Source organism: Phoenix dactylifera, unplaced genomic scaffold (assembly GCF_009389715.1).
Source record: "Phoenix dactylifera cultivar Barhee BC4 unplaced genomic scaffold, palm_55x_up_171113_PBpolish2nd_filt_p 000213F, whole genome shotgun sequence".
Taxonomy (NCBI): Eukaryota; Viridiplantae; Streptophyta; class Magnoliopsida; order Arecales; family Arecaceae; genus Phoenix; species Phoenix dactylifera.
In genome coordinates, this window is record NW_024067724.1 from 572265 (window position 1) to 596147 (window position 23883).

General features: G+C 37.7%; 2 protein-coding genes across 8 annotated transcripts in view; one reads left to right on the plus strand and one right to left on the minus strand.

The window, feature by feature from the left end:
* Positions 1-16794, minus strand: part of LOC103720978 — a 30689-nt gene extending 13895 nt beyond the window's left edge. For 3 of the 7 annotated variants that reach the window (XM_017846150.3, XM_017846149.3, XM_008810970.4), the window contains exons 1-9: positions 16446-16790; positions 16065-16186; positions 15825-15973; positions 11945-12074; positions 3968-4017; positions 3751-3805; positions 3596-3629; positions 3210-3436; positions 2179-2433 (exon numbers count right to left, since the gene is read on the minus strand). In XM_017846150.3, the coding sequence (XP_017701639.2) occupies positions 2179-2433; positions 3210-3436; positions 3596-3629; positions 3751-3805; positions 3968-4017; positions 11945-12074; positions 15825-15973; positions 16065-16186; positions 16446-16626 (1203 nt within the window). In that variant the 5' untranslated portion in view covers positions 16627-16790. Of the gene's footprint in view, positions 1-2178; positions 2434-3209; positions 3437-3595; positions 3630-3750; positions 3806-3967; positions 4018-11944; positions 12075-15824; positions 15974-16064; positions 16187-16445 lie in introns of all 7 variants that reach the window. The other 4 variants (XM_008810971.4, XM_017846152.3, XM_008810973.4 and 1 more) reach the window with 4 other exon arrangements.
* Positions 16795-22608: 5814 nt separating this feature from the next.
* On the plus strand, positions 22609-23425 carry LOC120105160. The gene is made up of 2 exons (XM_039117377.1): positions 22609-22886; positions 23128-23425. Exons 1-2 carry the CDS (start codon positions 22609-22611, stop codon positions 23423-23425), a joined length of 576 nt encoding a protein of 191 aa, XP_038973305.1.
* The last annotated feature ends 458 nt before the right edge of the window (positions 23426-23883 follow it).

Genomic DNA, 23883 nt, shown 5'->3' on the forward strand with positions numbered 1-23883 from the left:
AATGATTGTATCTTAATTTGAAGATATTTTATGTGTATCATTTTATCATTTGGAACGGGAGGAAAACATAACATGCATCATCTATGTTTCAAATTTGAACCCTAAATTTAAATATAAAAACATCAAAAATCATGAAAAAAGCAATAAAAAAACATCAATTTTCACTTAATTTAAGATCCAACAGAGACAATATTTTTTAAAAAAAATCAAAATGTTTGGCTCGCGGTACCGGCCGGTACGGACCGGTACCGACCGGTACGTACCGGTCCGGCCGGCCACCGATACGCCGACCGGTACCGGTACGGCGGACCTTGTTTGGATCTAAGCATGTTTTACCTGATTGTGTAAACATAACATATATGCTTTCTTATGCAACAAGTTTGGTTTATAAAGCCAATATATAGCATTTATACAGTTTGCAACTAATCACTAACAATAAGCAAATTTGCTATGTTGGTAGCCTTACACAACAAGCATCATGTTGACAGACATATAAACACACAAACACACACACAAACCCACCAATGCCTCCGACCACGAATAGGTGATTCATGTTGCTTCCTTTTATGGCAATCAGAGTTCATGTATGTAACCAATTATCTGAAGAATCTCTACGCATGGTAATGTCAACATAAAAGTAGATAGCTGACTTGTGGGTCATGCCTATTAGTCTACCACTTGAACTTGTTGTTTTGGCTTATGGTGTCTCTATTTCCTCCTTTTTCTCTTGTTTCTCTAAGGAAACTCAGAGATTTTGATGACACAGTGGGCATCTCATTTCCAGTTTTAGTTAAATTGAATAAGTTCAATGTTTCCTTGGTGCTAAGGGAAGACATGAATAATTGTACCAAGGATTGGCTTCCTTTCAATAGCATGAAAGTTAAAGATGCAGAATGGATCAAATTCCCAAATTATGATTTGTTACAGAAATAGAATGAACCCCAATCTCTAGTGACAGAATGAGTCCCATCATATCCAAAAACATCAAGTTTTTATGTACAACGAAGACATATGGGACACTCTTATTTTATAATTACTCATATAACAAAAATAGCACTGCCAAACAAGCAGGCTATTTGTGAACCAGCCCATGTTGAAGACAAAATTTGGCTTGAGTTCTTCACTTGGTTAACAAAGCAAGTTTGCGATTGGCATAGCTTGCTTGAGCCCAACTGGATTATGCTAAAAAAATGAATATATAAATAATTTATATATTATATCATTTTAATTATTTTTGTATAATTTTTAATATTTATTTATTATATGTTAACATAATTTGTATAAAGTAAAATGTATTTTTCATTTTATGCTCAAGACATAATTAGAGTAATTAGCTCAATTATATCAAGGAAAGTCTTAAGAGACCTCAGCTCTCGCTAGATCTCTTTGAATTAGCTGTTCATGAACAACTCTAGTTCGGTTCAAAATTAAATGAGCTGGCTTGAGGTTGACTCCATTACCAAACGAGCCAAGCTTGAGCTAGGCCTAGCTTGCTTGAGCTCAGCTTGTTTACACCTCTAAGCAAGAGTATCTAAAATATTTATCAGATCGATGAGCAGATTTTTTCATCATAATATGAGATGTCTGGGAGTACTGAGTACTATAATGCATTAAAAGATCTAACCTTATACTGGTCATAATTGAGTAACATGGAGAAGCAAAAGCAGCAAAAAGAATTCAAAGTTGTTAATTCCTATCTAATCTATTTTGACTCATCATCTAAGCCCTTTGTCTGTCTTACCTTATGCATTGTTTCCCTTCAAGTTTTAGAATGCTAAGCATCTAAGAACAATGATTCTGAATATACTCCAACTCTTTTTCTTTATTGCAGTTTATAGTGAAACATGGACATCTTATATTGTCTTCTGATGGTTTTAGAATCCATTTGTCATTTATTGATTATTACTCACAAATGTCATCATATTATAAGATATGATATAGTTACTTGTGTCCAGGTTGTGCGAACATTACTAGAAGTTTAAAAAATTATTATGTCAATATCCTAAAACAAATAGCGTTACTCAAAAACAAGATGCATCCTTGTCAAAATTTGAGTAATACACAAGAAAACACACTAGAAGAATAGGAAAAGGTAAACCAATACAGGCTAAAAACTGCCATTTGTAAATAAATTATCTCAATAGATATCATAGTTTTATTCATAAAAGAGAAACATACAGGTCGAGGATATTGAGCACCAATTCCAGTGTGCCCAGCAACTAGGCTGTTGTAAGGGACAAATTTACTGGGCCTAGATGAATGACTTGCAGAAGGGCTAATTCCAATTCCAGATTGTACACCAGCAATAGGCATAGCAGGAAGGCTGGTCGGCATATAGACGGGGCATATAACAGGTGTCCCGGTTGTGGACGCCGATCTAGAATTTGCAAATGATGGTGAAAAAACTTCTGCACTTGGATTGAGCTTGGACTCCTGCAAAATTTTCTCAAAGCCATAAATAAATACTAATATGACAGCAATTAGACTAGCCTGGGCACCGACATGAACACCATTCTGCTATGGAATTTGAGGATACAAATTAGAACTAAAAATGGAGGACACATTACAGGAACTGTTTCCCTATTGAACATATAGATTCACATAAGGTTTTAAACTTTTTTGTAGTAGATCATATAAGTTATTAATTATGTCTGGCATGTTCGCATGTAAGCAGATCACAGATGAACTGACCCATTCACTCAAATTTCCTGGTAGTACAACCACATAAATCAGGGAAAATTAATATCCAAGTAGTGCACCAGTATCCAGGTTTCAAATGTCCAACAGATAGATCAATCTAATAGATGGATCCCAAAATCATTACTTTCAGAAACAATTTTAGTTATTCATCACCTTACCCTCACCATTTGTCCATGTTTTTCACATGTGACTGCCTATTAGGTAGGACACAACATGACACATAACCAGTAACCATGAACAAATATAGGACATTTCATGAACTGCTGCTTTTTCTTTTTCTTTTTTCTGAAAATACAGCAAATAGTGCATTCAAATAGACATGATCATTGTGTTTGAATAGACATTATTATCTGATTGGTGTGATTCTAGGACATGACTCATTCCATAAATAGCTTTTCCAACTATCAATTTTAAATTAAAAAGATTTTGGAGAATGATCTTATAAACTTCTGTTCAAATATGGCTTGCATCTTAAGGATTTTCAGCCGAAGTATGACAAATAGCCTCACCTTAGCACTAATAGTGCCTAGTGTACTCTTTTTAGGTGCCGACAAAATGGTAGACTCTGATTGACTGAGGTATGAAGAGGCTTTATTATATAAAACTGAAGTGGAGGAGGTGGAAATAGCCGAAGAGTTAGCATATGATGATGGAGAAATTGTACGAGCAGGACTTTCACTCTCAATGACTCCCTTCCAGGCAGGCACGGTAGCAAGACTATCACATCCCACTCCATCTGCATGCACGGAACAAGTATTAAGCTGAAAAGCTCCCAAGCTGATCAAATACCCATATGCAAAATATGACCAAAAATATACAAAGAAAAATTATTCTTGTAATTGTGGATGGATAAACCATTAAATGATTCAAGAAGAAGGGAACTATAGTGACTTACAACTAGGACTCAGACAATGCCCTTCATGCACCATCTGAACAAAACAAAGAAGGATATAAATACATAATCAACATAAGGAATATGAATATTAGTGATTAAAGAGAAGATGATGTCAAATTATATCTGCTTCAAGATAACATGAATGCAACAAGAACCTCATCAATATGATTACAATCCCCTTTCCCTTGTCCTCTGCATGCCATGACCTGTCTGCAGCAGAGAAAATAGTTTAAAAACCAGAGGTGAGGTGTTAAAAGTGAAAAGATAATGTCGCATGATTGAGAAGCACAAATGCAATTGCAGTTTATTGGACCTTATATGATTAGGGATATACAAATTGAGTGACATATTTGACATACTGACAAATCTCACCTGTCATGGATGGAAACAATCGGCATAAGATATGGTTCTTCAACCTGTGACTTTAAAAATATCCAAATAACAGATGATCACATATCCATATAAAAGGAAATGATAATATGTGGAGCAGAATATACATAGTAGTGAATGCTAGAGCAAAAATAATAAGATAAACAATTTAAACTCTTAATATGAGCCAACAGTAAGTCATCTCCATTGTAATCTGAAGGTCATGGGTTCAAGACAGAAAAACCCTCTGCAGGGGTAAGGCTAAGTACATCTGACCCTCCCCAGACCCTATAATGGCATCACTCTCATGCACTGGGCTGCCCTTTAATGATGCAAATAATCCACTTTACTTGATTGCAAAACCGAATTTTGCTAAGAAGCAGGATGAAAGATGAAAAAAACTGTTTGCGATGTTAGGCTCTACAAGGTCATAGATGGAAGAACATATACATAACATTGGATCTCCAAAAAGGAAACAAAACAACCCCAAGTGTCTGAAACCAGGAAGAAGAAACCCAGTATCCCACACAGCCTTTGGCACTAAATGAAACCCAGTAGCACACCAACCCTCTGAGACTCCCTAAGACATTCATGACATTTATCCTTTATTATTTTCTCAAATCCTGCAGGTCTCTTTCACCCAATCAGGCCACGACAAGAAAATGGTAATAGGTTCGATTCTTAATCCTTTTATTATTATCAAGGCATGCTTTAAGCAAGAAGAGGAAACAGATGCAGAAGCCTCTATCAAGAGATGAAATACTTGATCCTAACTCCCTACTGCATCACGGCATGAATTTGTGGTGGAGAAGAAGCCAATCCTGTTTCAAAGTGATCCCATAGATAAGAATTATCCATTAAAAAACTGAATTTGCAGAGAGGGGGCGGGGGGGGGGGGGGGGGGGGGAGCAAAGGCCAATATTAATCACAAAGGCACAGAACTTCAAGACACCTCTATCATACTTCCACCTCCAGCATCTCTAGTCCTCCCAAACAAGAAGGTCAACATTTGTGGACAAGGTACCGTTACATACATAAAAAGCAAACTTGCGCAGGAAAATGGAACTTCATAAGCAAGTTGGAAAGGTTCAAAATGTGCAACTATTGAAAAGGTGAAAATCCCAATATGTACAATGCAAAAGGCCATAGGTCCTCTGATGTACTTTCTGAAAAAATCTACCTACCCAGGTAATAATTACAGAACCTTATATCAATGTCACCCATGCTAAGGTGCCAAGAGGCTCTAGATTCTAGAGTATTTTGGGCATATCTCCTAAAAACCCAACTCATGGCCACTTCTATAAAATATGCAATATAACATATTGCCTACATATACAAACACATATGCAGAAGTATATATTAAGAAATATGTTATTCATGAGAAAGTGGGGATTTATACCTTAAAAGAATGATTCATTGTTATACTATATTATAAAATGCCAAAAAAAAAAAAAAGCTGGGACACTTCAGAAGAAGAGTACAGGCACTAATAATCAATCTTACTTGGTAGCTAAAATGATTGAGAGTTGCAGAGTCAATGCTAGCACTTTTGGTTCCTCTAACAAGGCATTCCATAATTTTGTGTCAGGTTCAACTAAATTGTTGTACTTGCAGTGTTCTACATTTCCACACATCAAATGGACCTATATCAACTAGGCAGCTCTCCCCTAAACCGCCAATTTTATAAATACACATGCATACATATTTACAAACAAACTATAGACCATAGATGTGTGCACACCTATTCTACTAGAAAATGCAAAGTCCCTACTGTGCTCGTGCATGAGGCATGCCTCACCATTCCTGTTTCTCCACCTGCTTTTAACATCTCATTCATTTCCTTACCCTGCCTCTCCCGATCCCAAGTATTTCCTCTTTCTTCGTTGACCGTCAACCACAAGGTCAAAGGTTCAAGTCCTTCTTCTAACATTTATTCTTTATTTTATATAAAATAACATGTAGACATGCCACATTACAGTATTCATGTAACTACAAGTCTACAAAAATATATGTGTGCACACAAGAACATATATACATATATACCAAAATGTTACCCAGAGAAATGCAAATATATATACACATCTATAGATACACATGCATGCACACATACATACGATTATATGAACATATGCATTCATATATTTAATATTTACATATGTATATTCTTAAACAATGTATACAGAATACATTCTATGATTACACATCCATATATAAATACATATTACCTATACCAAATATTATTAAAGAGTCGTATATCATGCACATGTCATTCAGGGGTCAGCATGCCATGCGTATTGTGTCATATTCTGTCAATACTTGTCATGCAAAGATACAGCAGTTTGTAAAGATTAGAAACCGAAAAGCTAAAGTGTTCTATTCATTCTGATACAAATTCTGCCACTTTAACAACATATTCTAAGGGCGTATGTGGCAAAATTCTGCCGGATCTGGTGGGATAGGCAGAGGGATAGTGCAACGAGGGAGGAAGTCAGGGAGCGGGAGAAGGGGGGAGACACACACACACACACACACACACACACACACACACACACACACACAGAGAGAGAGAGAGAGAGAGAGAGAGAGAGAGAGAGAGAGCATAGAGAAGGTCATGGTTCGATCCCAGAGGATTAAAGAAAGACCTCGAGAGGTCCTTTCTCTTCATCCAGAGGAGATTAGGCCCCATGGCACCCATGCTCTCCTTCCCTTTCTCTCACTAGCTCCCTTCTTCCACCTTATCTCTCTCTAGCCAATCCTATCAGATCTGGCAGGAAGATTCCAAACATGCCCTAAGTGTTGTAAAATATATCTGGTACTATAGGATATTATTTTACTGGAAGTACTGTAGGAAGTTTCTGCTATCAGATACAATAGATTTTCACCTTCCATCTAATGCACATGATGAATCTGTAATTCTTTCTCGTTATCATAATCAATCCATAAGAGAACAAATAATCCAGGAGTTGCAGACCATATAGAGAAGAAGCAATGGCTTATGGATCAATCAGGGTTATATGTTTAAAGTGAGAAAGTAGCACATATGCCCATCTTGCCACTTGCTGGCATTGACAGAAGACATTATGTATCAATCAGGGCCAGTAAACAAGGTTTAAGTCATGCAACACGGTTTCACCAAAAAGTAAAAAAAAAGTCATGTAACACTGTGCCAATGACTTGGTGGCATGACACATAAAATAGCAATGTAATGATACATGCAGCACTTAGAAACATTATTTATACACATAGACATGAGTACGTCTAAGTTATGAATAGATGTGTACATATAGCATATCTTCTTGATGCATTTTACATGCCAAGGACAATAATGAGGAAGTGAGACATATAAACATGGACACCCTAGACAAACAAAAATTATATTAAGCAAGAACATAATGAATTAAGTTGTCAAACAAGTCCGTAAAAGTATTTTCATTCAAAGCCCTTGCACACTCCAGCATCCATCAAGTTGGACAGCCACGAAAGTTTAGCCATCTCTATTTTTTAAGCTATGAAAACATTAATTTATATCAATACCTCTATGAGGATTTATTTATGATTCAAGTCATGCTATGCCATATCGTACCGAACCGGACGGTATGAGAGGTTACCATACCATACTAGATTAGTACCGATACACCGTATAGGGGGCAAGCCAACCTCGGTACGCTGAACTGGCCCTCGTATTGGGCATACTAACATAGTGACAAGGTGGCACCAGTATGAGGCCCAATACCGAGATGGTGTACCTTGCAAATAACAATAATTTTTTTTCCCAAACTCATATAATACCCACACTATCTAAGCTTTGAGGCTTGTTAGGGTGTTATTTCATTGAAAATAATATATAATTTGAAGTATAATGATGTAGTTGAAAAAAATTAAAAACTTTATTGTTGCCCTGCTTATTATTGCATTATTACTACCTATTAATGAGCAATGAGCTTTGTCTCATCTCCATGGGCCACATATGATTAATTATACTTTAAGAGCAATTTCACCAGGCAGACCATATATACTATAGCTTGAACTCCTAAGTTACTTGAAAGGCTTTCTCATTATCTTATTTATGCAAAATCTAGAATAAATGCGTTCTACCAACTTCGGTCAGTTGGTTACTCTTCATAGAACTTGTTTTGGAAAAAATGACAGCTCTTGATGCCTGAAAATGAGTTATATGAAGAACAAGTTGCTCCTTGTTTTTCACATAGCTATTCTAGACATAATCAGTTTATGCTTATTTGTTTTAGTGGAAAACACAGCTGACTGGTTGCTAAGTCTCAATAAAAATTTTCGAAACACCTCTATGCAAGTTTAAGCACCTTTTTGTAGTTAAAAGTTGTTTATAGACTTCATTGCACAGGATCAAATCACTTAAGCAAGATTCTGTTACTTATGATAATTCTTCAACATACACTAGATGGCTCTGCGCATGTAAGGAAGTTCTGAATCTACCTTTATGTTTACACTCAAGACACGTAGATTACCACTTGATGATTTTGTTCATAAAATGTGGTAATGTGGCGAACACAAAGGTTGGACTAAAAAGTGAACCCAAAAGAATATGCAGCAGGCACAAAATGAAAATAATATGGCGGGTAACTTTTGGGCCTCAATTTTATCTCAAGATAGCTCATGTACCTAAGTGTGTGTCTGGTTGTGGAATAAATTTTGAAGGAATATGCAGAAATTACTAGGATACTATTGCAGGTATATGACTTACTCGGTGGGATAGGCATATTTTGTGTTTGGTTAAAGGGATAAGTGCATGAGATAACTTTTTGGATGGGATTCACCGTGATGAAATTGTCCTCCCACTCTTTTGTGTGTTTTGAAAGGGAATGAGGCCAAAAGTAATTGGGAGGGAAAGAATCCCCCTCTATGGAATAAGACTATTCCACCAAAATGGCAAAATAGAATTATATTGTCCGACACCGACCTATACCCCAATATGGTATAAATCTATCTCGCTCACTTTTTTGGGTGTATGGCAAGATATCCCCAACTTGGGAAATACCTAAAAGTAAAGGGATAGTTAACATGGGTTGGCATAAGGATCTTTTTAGCAAGGGTAAAAACTTAGCGAGTAATATCCATCCAGATCTATCTTTTTATCCAATGGCCAAATTTTACGATCTTAATAATATTCATATCCATATCTGTATCCATCAAAGAACAACAAATACAGATACGGATCCATAATAATCTGATCTAACATTTTAAATACCGTAGGATAAGGACGGTCCTAGTTTTTCCATAGAAAGAAGCACCCTGCATACTGATGCTCAGAACGGTGGATGTCCTGTCCCGTCCCAAACCATTTCTCGACTTGTCCAGACCCGATACTTGGGACAGTGGGACATTGTGTCATTCCATTAGTATTTAAAACCTCAATCTGATTCATAGCCAAATTTCTGAAAATCCTATTTAGTCTTGTAGAACCCTCATCATAGGGCTAAATATGGTTTGGTAATCAGTGTACCCATATCTGGATTTATTTTATATGGTAGGAATATGAATATCAATCGGATGCTCATGTTTGTATTCGTATGTGTCTTAACCAGATTCAAATACAAAATAGATCTTAACAAATACGGATGTTATTAAGGATATACATCAATAGTTAAACTTTATGGATAAGATATTATTTCACTTTATTTCTTAACTCATTCTAAGTGTTTAAGCCTCCCAAATTTTTTATTTTATCATACAAGAAGCAATACAAGAAATCACATCCATTTAAACATCTGAATTTTTTAATAAATCCAAGTAATTTTTCTAAGTTACATAAGTTTGGATTAAAAAATATATTATAAAAAATCCAATCTACATATCAAAAATGTTATTGTATGGAAAGAAAATTAGACAAAAGATAAATTGATAGTATCACTTGCTTTCTTTTGGAGTTTATGATAGCTATATGAAACTAGATGATCCGATCAGGGAGAAGAAAGTAATTTCTTCAACCCACTCAACTTGAATCTTCTAAGAAAATTTAAGTAAAGTAGAAAGATTAGCAACAATAGGGTCTAGGTCTGCTTTTCTTTCATTTAATCTATCCTACACTGAGATACATAACCTCTATTTATACTAGTGAGATCCCTTATACAATTTAGATGAGATTTCTCTTCTGGTTAAAAAAAGTTAGCTTTCCCAAAATAGACACGACCAGTGAAAATAATCATGAAAAGCGAAAATCTTATAGGAGGTAGATCTCAACTTCTACATTGACTTCACCTTTAGCTGCTCTACCTAGTTCTTTCCGAATTAGGAGATAGCCTGATCAAAATCTTTCATAAGAAAGAAAATTTTGCTTTGACTAGTTTGTTTCTGGGCTTAAATAATAGACTTTGGCACTGATCACTAAGTGCATCACACCCTTTAAGAGGTGCACTACATTGTAGATCTCGAAAAGTTATCCGATTTCAAAAAAAAAGAATAAATAAATCGGGCATCATATAAGCAAGTTATGGACTATAGAAGTTTAGCAGCTGATTCAGCTTTTGAATATTGCGAACCTTGCTCCCAAACCTTGTCCAATCTTTTCTATAGTGGCTAAAGTAGTCCACATCGAGTCTGGTAATCCTCCTGGATCGTTGGATAGAATTACAAATGAAACTGGATAATCAAATACAAATTGGATATTGGTGAGCTATAGGATACAAAAATTGATATGAAAACTTGTCAGATACCATAATTTGTATCTGTATCCAATTAGATTTAGAGAAGGAAACAGAACCAGATTGATAATATCTGATCCATTTCCACCCCCATTGCATCAATATGTTTTCAATTCAATTTTCTTTCATATAATAACATTTTTAATTTGGTAGATTGAATCGTTAACAATTAGTTCTTCAACCCAAAAGCTTAGCAACCTATTAGGATTCACTAAAAGAGTCTTTATGATTAAGTGGATGGGATTATTGCTTGGTTTTCTTGTGTAATTATTTGTTTCCTTAAGAAAAATTACAAAAGAAAGTTAGGAGGATTGAAAATTTTGAGCTAACAAAACATTAAGTGGAAATCATATACTATACACAAAGCTTAGCTCTCGAATTTATATTAATATTGTACAATCCTATCTATATCGAATTACAATAAATATGTACAAACTTTACCATATGGTCAACATCCATATTCGTTTTTGTATTCATCAAATAAAAACAGCCATGGTTATCCATATTCTAATATCCAATCTGCATTCAATCCATTTTCTAGAGTACTTTCTTCATCATTCCATTCTCCACCATAAGCTCTATTCTTTTTTGTCATACTTGGAAATGGGCACATATAAGTGATTTGTTTGAAAGTACACAAATATCAAGTCAATGCAAACCACACCAGTCTGAGCTTCAGAAAATCCAATTAAGACACTACCAGAACATACACTTATGGAGAAACCCAAGAACCCTTTTGTAGAAATAAAGGAAAATGCTGTCAATATACTAGATGTGCACCAACAATTTCAGTTGATATAAACTACTTATCCCTACCTCTTCATTATCATCTGCTAAGTACATAAAGGAGCAAATGAAACATGAATAGGCTATTAAAGACCCAATATAAGTAGATTGGTTTATAGTCAACAGGAAACCATTTTAAGAAGACAAAACATGAAATATTCTCAAACTGCAAATGCTGGTGGAAACATATTTAAAAATGCATCAATGATGCAGAAAAGTTGGGACACAAGAATACAATATGGGCTTAATTATCTAAATACTTTTTAACAAAGTATTACATGTCCCTCTCTTCCTTGTACATTTTAGAGTAATTATCCAAAGAAAGATCCATATCTGCCAAATTATAACAAGTTCCATTAGTCATTTCCAACTTTCGTCAAATAGTTTAACCACAATGCAGCTTAACATAAGTATTTTCAGAATAATCTAAGCAGAACCATAACGTGAAGCAATCAAAGTCAAAACCTAGCAGTGAAAGTTGCATTTATTGGATAAGCAAGGAACTGAAAAAACTTACCTTCACCAGGCATATATTTTCTTGACTTCCATCTCTTTCCAAAGGCTTCGCTAGAACTTCTGTGACTTCTTTTGCATCCTCAGTTTTTGAACTAGAAAGAAATTCCTTTCCTTCAATCTGGTCCATCTTCCTGAATCGATGAATAAAATGCATAAATACTCTTCAGACAATGCAAAGGAATAGAATGCTCAGCAATTATCAACAAACAACTACATCCTTTTCCAAGGTGAGTTTGATCATGATGAAGGATAGAAAGAATTTTGTGCAAGACATATCTAGGATATTTTTATTAGATATATGCATGAAAAGATTGCGTGTGATTTTGATCCAGCATTGTCAGAAATTTAAAACTATTATGTTTCCATATCCAATCAGAGTTTTATAACAAGAAAGAGAAACCAGATATACAGGAATTGTTGACCAGTGGAATAAATCGCAATAAACACAAAATGAAAGGTATTCCTTTGTTCATAACCATCTTTTTCACCCTTGAGAATTGGTTAGTGTGATACCAATCATAAAATATCTACGACAGTTTCGACTTACTATAATGGCCATAACTCCCAATCTCATGGTCATTTATTTAACATAAATGGCTTAAGAGGTTGGCTTTTTTCCATTGATTAAGTTTGTTTATGTACAAGTGTGCTCTTTGGAAAGGTAGGATAATACCGCATGTAAAAAGCAAGCATGTGCATGCAGTTCATGTTAAACTAACAGAACAAATGCACGATATAAAAATCTGAATTCTGAAAAAACAACATAAAAGTTAAATTGTCACATTTGAAATTAAGAAACAGCATGAAGTAAATTAAAACATAATTTACACTTACGATCAAGGTCCGCCGTACCGGTATCGGTCGACGTACTGGTGGTGGCCCAGACCGGTCCGAACCGGTCCCGTACCGGTCCTGTACCGGTTCTTCAACAATAAACTACCGGTACCGGATTCCACGCTGATCCGGTACCGGTCGGTACGGACCGGTACGCCAGACCATGCTTACGATACTTTAAAGTGTCATTGAAATATACATTAGCGATTCTTATTTGCATCGTTAATTAGCGACGTAAATAAGCTTCGCTAATATAAGACGCTTTAGCGAGACGCTATTTAAAAGCGTCGGTGATTAGCGATGCTTATAAGCGACGTTTGTTATAACTCACGAAGCGAACCAAAAGCGTCGTAAAATTGTTTTTCCACGGTAGCATTGTCGACATTGTTACGTTGCTTTTGCAATTTGAAAATCTGACCCGCTGTGCTTTTTCGTGTTGGAAAATTTATTAAAAAACGTTGGCAATGCCAGATATTCCTGTAGTGTAATATGTTAAAAACTAAGAAACAAAATAGTCTTTTATTCCATCAACTTTTATCATCTTCTTTTTTAAGAAATTTTTTTCACCCTGCGATATGTTATGAGCTATCTACAGCTCCTACATATTCTTTTTAGATTTCTTGACAATCTCTGTAGCCAACTTTATTGTAACTTATATTGAGTACATAAGTAGCCATGAAAGGATGCTAATTTTTATGTCTCTAAGCCAATGGAAAAGGTTCAAGATGTCTATTGGCACCAAATGTTTTCTAAAAAGATGTAATATCATTATCTTGTTTTCTCACCAGGAAGTCAACTAGTCTAAGCAATTTTATGCATTTTAGAATGGCTTTCAAAATGATTGAAAAGTCCTTTATTAAAGGCAATGGTTTCCAGTATTTGTCATGGGATATCAATAAATATTTCAGAAACTTCTTGAGCCACTTTTCAAAATGATAATAATTCATACATTTGAGAGATCTGATGCCAAGACCTTCCTATGTCCTTCAAGACCCTATTTACAAGTAAAAGAGCTGTTAACTCCACATGAAGTTCGCCCTACAGATTTATTACCTTAATAATTCTAAATTTATTCTCAAACAAGGGTTAGAATGTCAAGATGTACAATACCCATAAAGTATACCACATCAGTACTGAGCATTGTTTAAAAGTGTTGTCTTCCTATTCATGTTCCCGACCCAAGATTCTGCACTTTGCTATGCACATATCTTTGCTCATGAAGTACTCCAAGATGTCAATGACCCTGCTCTTCTATGGCATTAACCAAACAATTCATTTAAAAATATAGCCCTTCTAGTTATTGCAAAATCTATTTGAAAATCAAGAAGTTCGATGCGTGAACCATGACTCCAAAACAGTTGTAAATTAATGCATTATAATCAGCACAAGAATATGTAGGCGATGATGTGCATGTATGCAAAGACCCAACAACATATAAAAACATCGCATCCACTACAAAAGAATCCCAGATACTACTACTGTATGAATGTCCATAATTAGGGCTACAGCTTGGAGCTGGGTCAGGTCTCCTTAAGGACTGACACATACCCTCTGAACTAGCCTATCCAAACATAACCCAACCCAGACAGACAACCTAACCAAAACCAAGTCCATGATTTCTGGTCAAACACAACTTCAGTTGAGCTAGCTAGAATGACGAAAGTAAGGTTACGTTGGCTGGATTGGATTGGGTCAAGTTAGGATAGGCTATGTCAACTTGCTCTGGGGAGGGCAAGGTAGGTTTAGAGTATGGGCTACATTGATCATGTACAGATCACACAATTAATTATGACAAGATTACAAAATATGCATAATTTAAGAGATCAATACCACGATAAAAGGGATAAAAGAACCAGCATAAATTTAGAGGAGGGAGAAGTATGTTAGAGAAGAGGAATATCACTCTACAATGGTTACCATATATACAAGCTATCCTAAGTCCTAACCTATGTAGGAAACGTGATGACATATGATTCCATTGAATGTCTATCAGCACTAGTAAAAACTTCCTTGCACCTGTCCTTTTCCTCCTTTTATATCACAAAATTGACCTGGTACTTGTCCTACAAAAACTGGAGTTGGACTTCATTCGATGACTAAGGTGAGAAGTGAGGATAGATCGAGGGAGAGAGAGGCAGGGGAGAAAGGAGTGGGACAGTCAGCAACAAAATGCCAGCCACATTTTCTTTTCTTTCTTTTCTTTTAGTTGATTTCTTTAGTTTTCTCTTCCCATCTTCCTATTTCTCCCTTTTTTCCTACTTTGTTCTGCATTTGTGCCCCTTTTCCTTCCTTTTCAGTGCCACAGAGAAATTGAATGCCCTTCTTAGGCACAGGTGAGACATGGAGGTCATGCTCCCCCCCCCCCCCCCCCCCAAAAAAAACCCCCTCTTTAATTATTTCTTAAGGTAATAATCGTTGACAGTGGCTGGGCTTCCCAAAAATGACTGATAAACTCCAAACAAGATAATAAAAAATCCAGACCAAAATTTACCGATGATGGTCATGGTAAAATCTAATCTTAATTTCTGATCTAACAGACATATTAAACATTAAATTAATCCTTAAATATCAAATTAATTGCGAAAGGCCCCTAATTCTCTTTGAATTAACTCCCTGCAACTCAAAAGGCAAAAAAATATTGACTATTATTGGACCAAATATGCACTGCCTTTTGATTTAAAAGCCTGCAACCCTAAATCAGGCTGCATCAGCTTACCTACATTCTAAATGTTTAGAAGTGTTGCCTTCCTACTCATGTTCCTGACCTAAGATTCTGCACTTTGCTATGCACATATCTTTGTTCACGAAGTACTTCAAGATGTCAATGACCCTATTCTTCTATGGCATTAACCAAACAATTCATTAAAAATTGTAGCCCTTCTAGTTATTGCAAAATTTATTGGAAAATCGAAGTATTCAATGCATGATCCATGACTCCAAAACAGTTGTAAATTAATGAATAATAATCAGCACAAGAATACGTAGGCAGTGATGTGCATGTATGCAAAAACCCAACAACATATGAAAAGATCCCCTCCACTACATACCCAATGGAAGTAACACTGTCAGATCTGATTATGTCTGCGCCCCCTTCCAGCTCCCCAGCACAAGCTTGGGACACGATGTCCCTAGCAGCCACCTCCACACCATCATCAATAGCACTACCAACAATTCCTTCTGCGGGCAGTAGAAAATCCTGCAGAGAGAGTGCAGTCAATGTCAATTATAGCACGTAAGGTAATCATCAAAAGGAAGTTCTTTTATGGCATAAAAAGCATGTGATCTACCTTGACAACAATTTCAGCAAGGTCAGCAGACAGCAGAATAAGAGTATCTATAACAGCTCCTGTTGGTAAACTCGCATCGCACTTCCCTTTTCCTATCCTCCTTGCTTTCTTCAATACAACACCTAAACAATGCCAAATTCCACCAAATTCGATCAATCCAATCAAAATTATCTCAGAAATCCAAAAAATAACCTCAAATCTGATTTGTTCATCAATTTGTAGATACAGATCAAGAGTGATGACAACCTTAGCACAAAATAATGTAATCAATCCAATAAAAACAAGAAAGAGTTCGGTCGTTAGATCACAAAGACTTCTGGATTTTAAGAAGAAATGGGATGGGAAAAATTGGAGCTTGGTCGAGAGGCGGGGGGTTCTCACCGTAGCCGTCCTGGAGGCAGGCGGTGTGGAAGACGCCGGAATAGACGGAGCCGTCCTTTACGAGGACGTCGACGGGGAGGCCAACAATGCATAAGGTGGTGAAGAGCAACGCATCGCTTAGAGAGGGAGCAGGCATCGAGCTCTCTCTCGCGGGCTCGTCTCCTCCCTTCTTGCGAGCCATCCCAAAGGCCTCCCTCTATCCTAGTGTCTTCCCTTTCCAACTACGATCGCTGCACTCTCTGGCTTCGTTCGTCTTCTCTTCGTTTTGGGGGACTTCGCAGATAACTTGGTCTGCTGCTGCTTCGAGCAGGGGGGTCCGGGGGTGGATCTCGGTTTGGGTGAAGTTTGGCTAAATATGTCCAAATCCAGCGAGTCTAGATGAATCAATTTACATTTTACACCCTAAATTTTTTGTAGACACCTGTTTCTTGATCACCTTCATAACATTGTATATATGACAAGATACAATGGGTGGTGTGAAGAGGTGTATAAGTTATTATGTGCAGCAAAAATATCAATAACAAGAAGCACAAGATCAAAACAATCTCAAGGTGTCCAGTGGTACTGGGCGAAATTTCTATCTTCATGGTCTCAAATTCGAGTCGATGTGGCATTGATTAAAATGTGGCTCGGCCACTGCTTGGACATGAGGCATAGGAACGCTTCTTGGACCTCTAGGAGTCGGGGTGGTGCCAGGTGTGACGTACTCACACGTGCCTAAGCAAAAAAAAAAAAAAAACAATCACAAACATAGCAAATACAATAATTTATAGAGGCTCAGAGCCGAATTTAGCTTCTATATCCTTCCTATGATCTGATCGAAAAGAAGGAAAAATTTCTTCAAGTCGTTCAACTCGAATCTCTCAAAAGAAATTTAAAAGAAGATGGAAAAATTACAAAAGTAGGGCTTAAGTTTTTCTTTTTTCATTAATAATCTAAAACCATGGTACATAGCCTCTATTTATAATAATGAGGTTCGCCCTTATATAATTTGAATTAGATTCCTCTTCTTAGTTCTAATATGACTCTTTCATAAAATAAACATAACTAGTAGAAATAAACTCAAAAAAAGTAAAAAAAAAAATAAAACATAAATTTTGATTTTTGCATCAACTTTGCTTTTTGTCGCTCTACTACATTCTTCTTGGATCGGAAGATATGCATAGTCAAAATCTTCCCTAAAAAGAAAACTTTTTGTTTCAGTAGCTCGTTTCAAGGCCCAAAAGATGAAATTTGAGCATAATCACCAGGGGTAACAGCCCTTAAAGAGCAGGGGTGATGTAGGAGCGCTGAGCTCAAATCACCTTGGGCATGCAAGGATTGAGTCCTTTTATTTGGGTCATGTCTAGTCACATTGGGTCCTAGTATTTCAACACCCAATTACATTAAGTCCTAGTGGCATTGAAGAGTCCTAATTTATTTGAAGTCGTTGTAATAGGTCCATGTGTCATGTGAGAGAGTCCTTGCTGATTTGGACTCTTAGTCATGTGTCAATTAAAAAGTCTAAATAATTAGGAGTCTTAAATTAAAGAGTTGGGTCCAACATTGGGCGTGTCCAATGATTGAGTTCTGAATTTTTAGTCTAAAGTTAGAAAGAGTCCTAGCTATTTTGAAGTCTTAGTTACTTAGTTATTGACCCATTCAATGTCTAAAATTAGGATGGAATTTAGGGGAACGCGAAGACCTCCTTTGGGCGTGTGCGAAGCCTTTCTTTGGTCGTGCACAAGCCTCTTCAAGTCACATGTTTTCCTTCTTTCTATTAATTGTTGACTCCTTCAAAGATGAATGTCATGAAGAGTCCAAAGTCAAGAGGGAGTCCAAGTTAGTTATTTGATTTAGTCAATTATTTGATTTAATTTAAAAGAGTCTAGGTCAGGCATGTTAAAAATTATTTTAAAATTATGTTATATGTTATAAAATTTGAAAAATTGGACTGGGCAAGTTATCTATTTTGTATGTATGTATTCTCAGCATGGTTATGATCTCGCCACGACCATGGGGATTATTCGTTAGCCATGTCGACTTATAATCGGTAAAGAACTGATTTCGATACTGCATCACTGGTGATTAGAATAGTAGTATTTGGGCACTATTGCTACCGGTGGTTAATAAGAGTGGTTTTTGGTACTTTGTACAACCCATACTACTAGATTACATGGTCATAGCCTATTGATGTCGGAATTCTGGTATCAAAATTTAATTTATGAAAATGATAATAAATTTCAAAAGCAAATTAAGTTCTACTGATATTTTATTTTTCAGTCATTATTTTGTGCTTTAATAAGATATTTGGCAGGATTTGACCCTACTTTGGGGTATTATGTTGCTTACTAGGCTAGTGTAGCTCATTATCATATTCTCTGTTTTTTAGATCCAGAAGCATGGTCGTACGGACTCGGGAGTGCGCTAGATTTCTGAAGTTTCTTTTCGTTATTGGTATTTTAGTTAGATTAGTTAGACTAGTTAGGTTATTTGATTTATTTTAGCACATGTTACTTTGAAACTCTTTTAAGAACTATTTGAAAAATTAATGCTTAAATATATTTTAAAGATTTGTCATTGCTTTTATATGATTCGCAGTCTTGCATGTCTGTATGGTCTGCCATACATGCATGCGGTGTCTATCGTGCCCCGGGTAAAATCGTATCATATTAGTAACTATCTAACGCCAGGTAAATGTCCTCCTAATGTGTAATATATTTGGTTTTATACTTTTCTTACTTACGACAGCTGCCGAGACTCCAAAGCTGCTAGTGCCCTATTTAAATATTTTGGTCTGTAAAAAAGAACCGCGTTGTAATATGTTCATAATTGAAGATACAAGTTAACTTACATATATCACTTAAATTAACTTACGTAGAGCGACAAAAAATTCATCATCTATATCGATTCCAGCTATGGTGTACTGAAATCGAGGGTTCAGATAGTATGATGTTGATAGAATTCGTTATTGTCTTAGTAAAATTGTACAAGTACAGGAGCAATCTAATTTTTAATGTTCTTACTTACATGCTAGATGCAAGTTCCTATCAATTTGGTAGTCCCACCGCCGCTCAATGATGTCGATGTACTTTCGGGCATACGTCAGATTTGCCTCTTGGATTGGAATCTTTGCTCTCTCCATCATGTCATACAAGAAGCCCATCTGGGGGTACCTCTTGTTGTCCACGGTCTGAAGCACTTCATACAATGGTATGATAGCATTCACTATCATAGTGGCCCACTGCCAGAATGTTTGCTTATCACCAAGTCCTCGACAATGCTTCCTTCAGTGATGGCCATCACATATCTACTTTTTTGTTACATGGGACTGACAAACATCTGATATATAGCGGCTTTCTTATCAAGAATATTATCAAGTGCAACGTAATTGGTAGCATACTATGTGATTCATGATCTCAAGATCTTCCCCTGCATGCCTCATTAGTGAAAGGATCCATATATAATTATCAATATATCTGGTGATGGTTTGGGCTGTCTGCACCGTCTGCTGCATCCTATGTGTAAAGGCCCGCATGTGGTTGGGCCGGCCTCTAAGCAAGGCGGCCCAACGCACGAGAAAGGGGGGAGGGAGACTCCTGATTGGCTCCCTCCCCTGTTCGGGAGTCTCCCTCCCCTGTTTCCAAATTCTTCTCCCCTCCCCCCGAATCCATCGGAAGGGAGGCTATAGGGTGATAAAACCCTACCATATCAGGTGAGGATCTCCTCCTTTCTCTACCTAGGGCATTAGCCGAGAGGCTTCCACACACACACACACAAAAAAGAGAAGAGAGATTGGGTTTTACCTTGCCGCGGGAGGAATCGGAGCGGTCGCCGTCGATCCAGCCGGGAGGATCTCGCCGGAGGCAAGGTGAGTCGTCCCTCCTCTTTTCTCGATCTCTGGATCTTTATTCCTCTTGAATTCGGCCGGCGAGCCGTGGGATTTGGAGACAAGAAGCTCGGTCGCCATGCTTCTCCTCCCGTTCGACCGCCGTCGTCGGGGGTGGAGTGTGGCCGGCCGTCACCGGGCGTGGTGCATGGCCGGCACCACGTTGGGGACTGTTGACCGCTGGGGTCGCCGGCCACAGGTGGCCACTGCCACCGAACATGCCCACGAGGAGAATAGGAAGAAGGAGAGGGAGAGAGAGAGAGGGAGGGAGAGCCACTTGTCTTTAACCTTCTCTTCTCTCTCTCTAGATTATCTCTAGTTGGGGGTTCTCTCTCTCTCAACTTAGATCTGGGGAGATCATTATTTTGAGGGTTCTGGGTTGTTATTCATCTTGAGTAAATTTTAATACTTACTTGGTTCTGTAGGGGAACAATCTGTTGGACGAGAGGACGTTGAGCAGGATTCTATGCATTTCGTTTCTTTATCGCCGTGAGGGCGGGTGATTGGTTGTCTAAACTTTCAACAAAGATAAGAATCCTTGTACGCCAATCTTGCATGTTATAAATATTTTTACACTATAAATGTTTGATATATGCTATGATCCAGACAGCAAAAATAATTTTATATTAAATTATGTTTTGATTGTGTCGGCCTATGGTTAGTACTATGATGGATGTATATATGTGCATAACCTACACCTACATGATTGGACTGATGGATGTGGTGCTCTAAACTAACCACGTGATATTTGTTGCCCCATCACGGGCTGGAAACATGATCGTGGTTAGTCTAAAGCCGGAAATGAATAAATAAATAAATAAATGAAAAGGATTGATGTGTGGATGTAACTGGATTGTATGAAAAGGGACTTTGGATTTATCTTGTTATTATGACAGGCCCTGTCACAGGCTAAGAAATGTGGTACTTTGGCAGGCCCCATCACAGGCTAGAAATGTGGAACTATAATGTGCAGGCCCTGCCACAGGCTGAAAATGTGATAATTTGGTAGCCCCACTACAGGCTGAGAAATGTGACCGAGATTTGACCCAAAGTCGGAGAGATAATTGATCCGGATCAAGTTGAAGAAAAGGCATTGAAACTATAATACAAGTTTATGAGCTATCATATGCTATATCATTCTTGTGTGGCTGGACTTTTATTGATGTTTGATGTACATACTTATATTGATTATTTGAGCTTTGATAGCCAGTTTATGACTTCATGATATGTGCATCGACTTGTCGTAGTTTTCTGATTTATATTATTATTGTGTTGGTGTGGATGTGTAGGGATTCTTACTGGGCTGTAAAGCTCATTCCCTTGTCTTTTTTCTTTTTATCAGAGTTGCAGGATGCTTAGATTTGGATGGGATGGGCGCAGAGTGCAAGTATCAAAGTCATTAGCTAGTTAGTTTGTTTATGCTTCCTTGATGACGATGACATTTGAAGATCTTGTAATTGAACTAATTTGTTTATTTGGACATGTCGGACTTGCCTATTTGAATTACTAAGTTAATTATGGATTTATTAGAATTTTTGTTAATCATAGGCCTTGCATGATTTTTAGGGCACTGCTCTAGGGCTCATGCGGCCGGTCGCGTACCGGACTCGGGCGCGGGTTCAGGGCGTGACAGAGTGGTATCAGAGCTTAAGGTTAAGGTATCCTAGGGTTTAGGTTCAGGTGAGAGTGAGTGGGGGAAGAATATTAAATGACTTACTAAAGTACCCCATAGATACATTTTTTGCAATCTTAAAATGTTAAAAGTAACTTGTGTAGGTTGATATGGCACGAGGGAGTGGACGTGGGCGTAATAGGAGGCCGACTCACTTTGTCGATGGCTCCGCTACTTGGACGCCCTCCGAACAACAAGAAGGTGCTCCACCCTCGCCGGCCAGGAGTATGCACCCGCAGGAACACCACGTCAACCCTGTTGGTAGTGCTCTGAAAATGGGAACCCCGGAAACTCCAAGGACAGGAACCTCGGGTGAGCCTGGAATTCAGCCTAATGAACCACTGAGTGCTTCTCAGATGATGCAAACAATGATGCAACAACAAGCTACTTCCCGTTCAGACATGATGAGAATGATGGAGATGCAACAACGCTTTATGGAACAGCAGCAACAATTTATGCAACAACAGTTACAACATCACCAGCAGTAGGTGTCTCCTCAGTATCTACAGGGGGCTACAAGTCGGCAAGAGCATCATGTCAGTTTGGCAGAATTCAAAAAGTTTGCACCTTCAGCTTTTAAAGGCACTTCTGACCTTTTAGAGGCCGAGACTTGGCTGAATGAAATGGAAAAAGTTTTCAATGCCCTGAGATGCCCTGATGAGGATAGGGTCACTTTTGCTACATTTATGCTGCTGGGAAAAGCGGATATTTGGTGGAATGTGGAAAGAGGAAAGATGGGACAGAATGCTACATCTTTGACTTGGGAAGGATTTAAGGAGCTTTTCCATGATAAATATATTCCCCAAAGCGTGAGACGGCAGAAATTTCGAGAGTTTACCCGGTTAGAGCAGGGGAATATGACGGTCGCAGAGTATGCTGCAAAGTTTGAGGAACTGGCCAGGTGCCTCAGGACAGGTAGAGAATGAAAGAGAACGAGCTGAAAAGTTTGAAAGTGGACTTAGAGCCCGAATCAGACAACATGTGTCTACCTTCGAGCTTTCTTCCTACAAGGATGTGGTTAACAAGGCTTTGGTAGTTGAAAGGGGTTTGAATGACACTCAAGAAGAGATGGAAAGAATTTTGAAAAAGAGAAACAAACAAGCTGAGTTACAAAATAAGCATGGCAAAAATACTGAATTCAGGTCCAAGAAACAAACTACTGTGAATGATAAGACTCAGCGCAAGGATACTGTGAAATGCTATAGATGTGGCGGACCCCACTATCAGAGCGAGTGCAACTGGTTCAATGAGAATTGCTTTTCATGTGGCCAGCAGGGCCACAAGGCAAATACCTGTCCTAATCGCAGTGAGCAACAGGCTCGACAGACGTCTCAGCCTATTTCAGGAGCTCCAGCAAATCAAGTATCTCAGAATGAACAACAACGAGGAGGACAACAGAAGCCTAGAACTCAGGGGCGAGTCTATGCTCTTACACAATAGGATGCCAATGCCTCTAACACTGTAGTGACAGGTATGATTAAAGTCTCATCCACCAATGCCTATATTTTGATTGATCCTGGAGCTACTCATTCTTTCATATCTGTCGATTTTGTTAGAAGAAATAATACAATGATTTCTATGCCATTAGAGACTGAACTTTGTGTTTCCACCCCTAGTGGAGATGTAATCTTAGTTAACTCTGTCTGCAAAGATTGTATCTTGAATATTGAAGGCAGGAAAATGAAAGTAGATTTACTAGTTCTAGAGATGAAGGACTTCAACATGATCCTTGGGATGGACTGGTTGGCAGCGTATCATGCTACTGTTGACTGCTTCGAGAAAACAGTTAAATTTCAAATCTCTGGTCAGCCAGAGTTTACTTTTAGTGGCAACAGAATGTTACCTCCGCCAAAAGTAATCTCAGCCATACAGGCTAAGCGACTCCTTCGGAAGGGTGA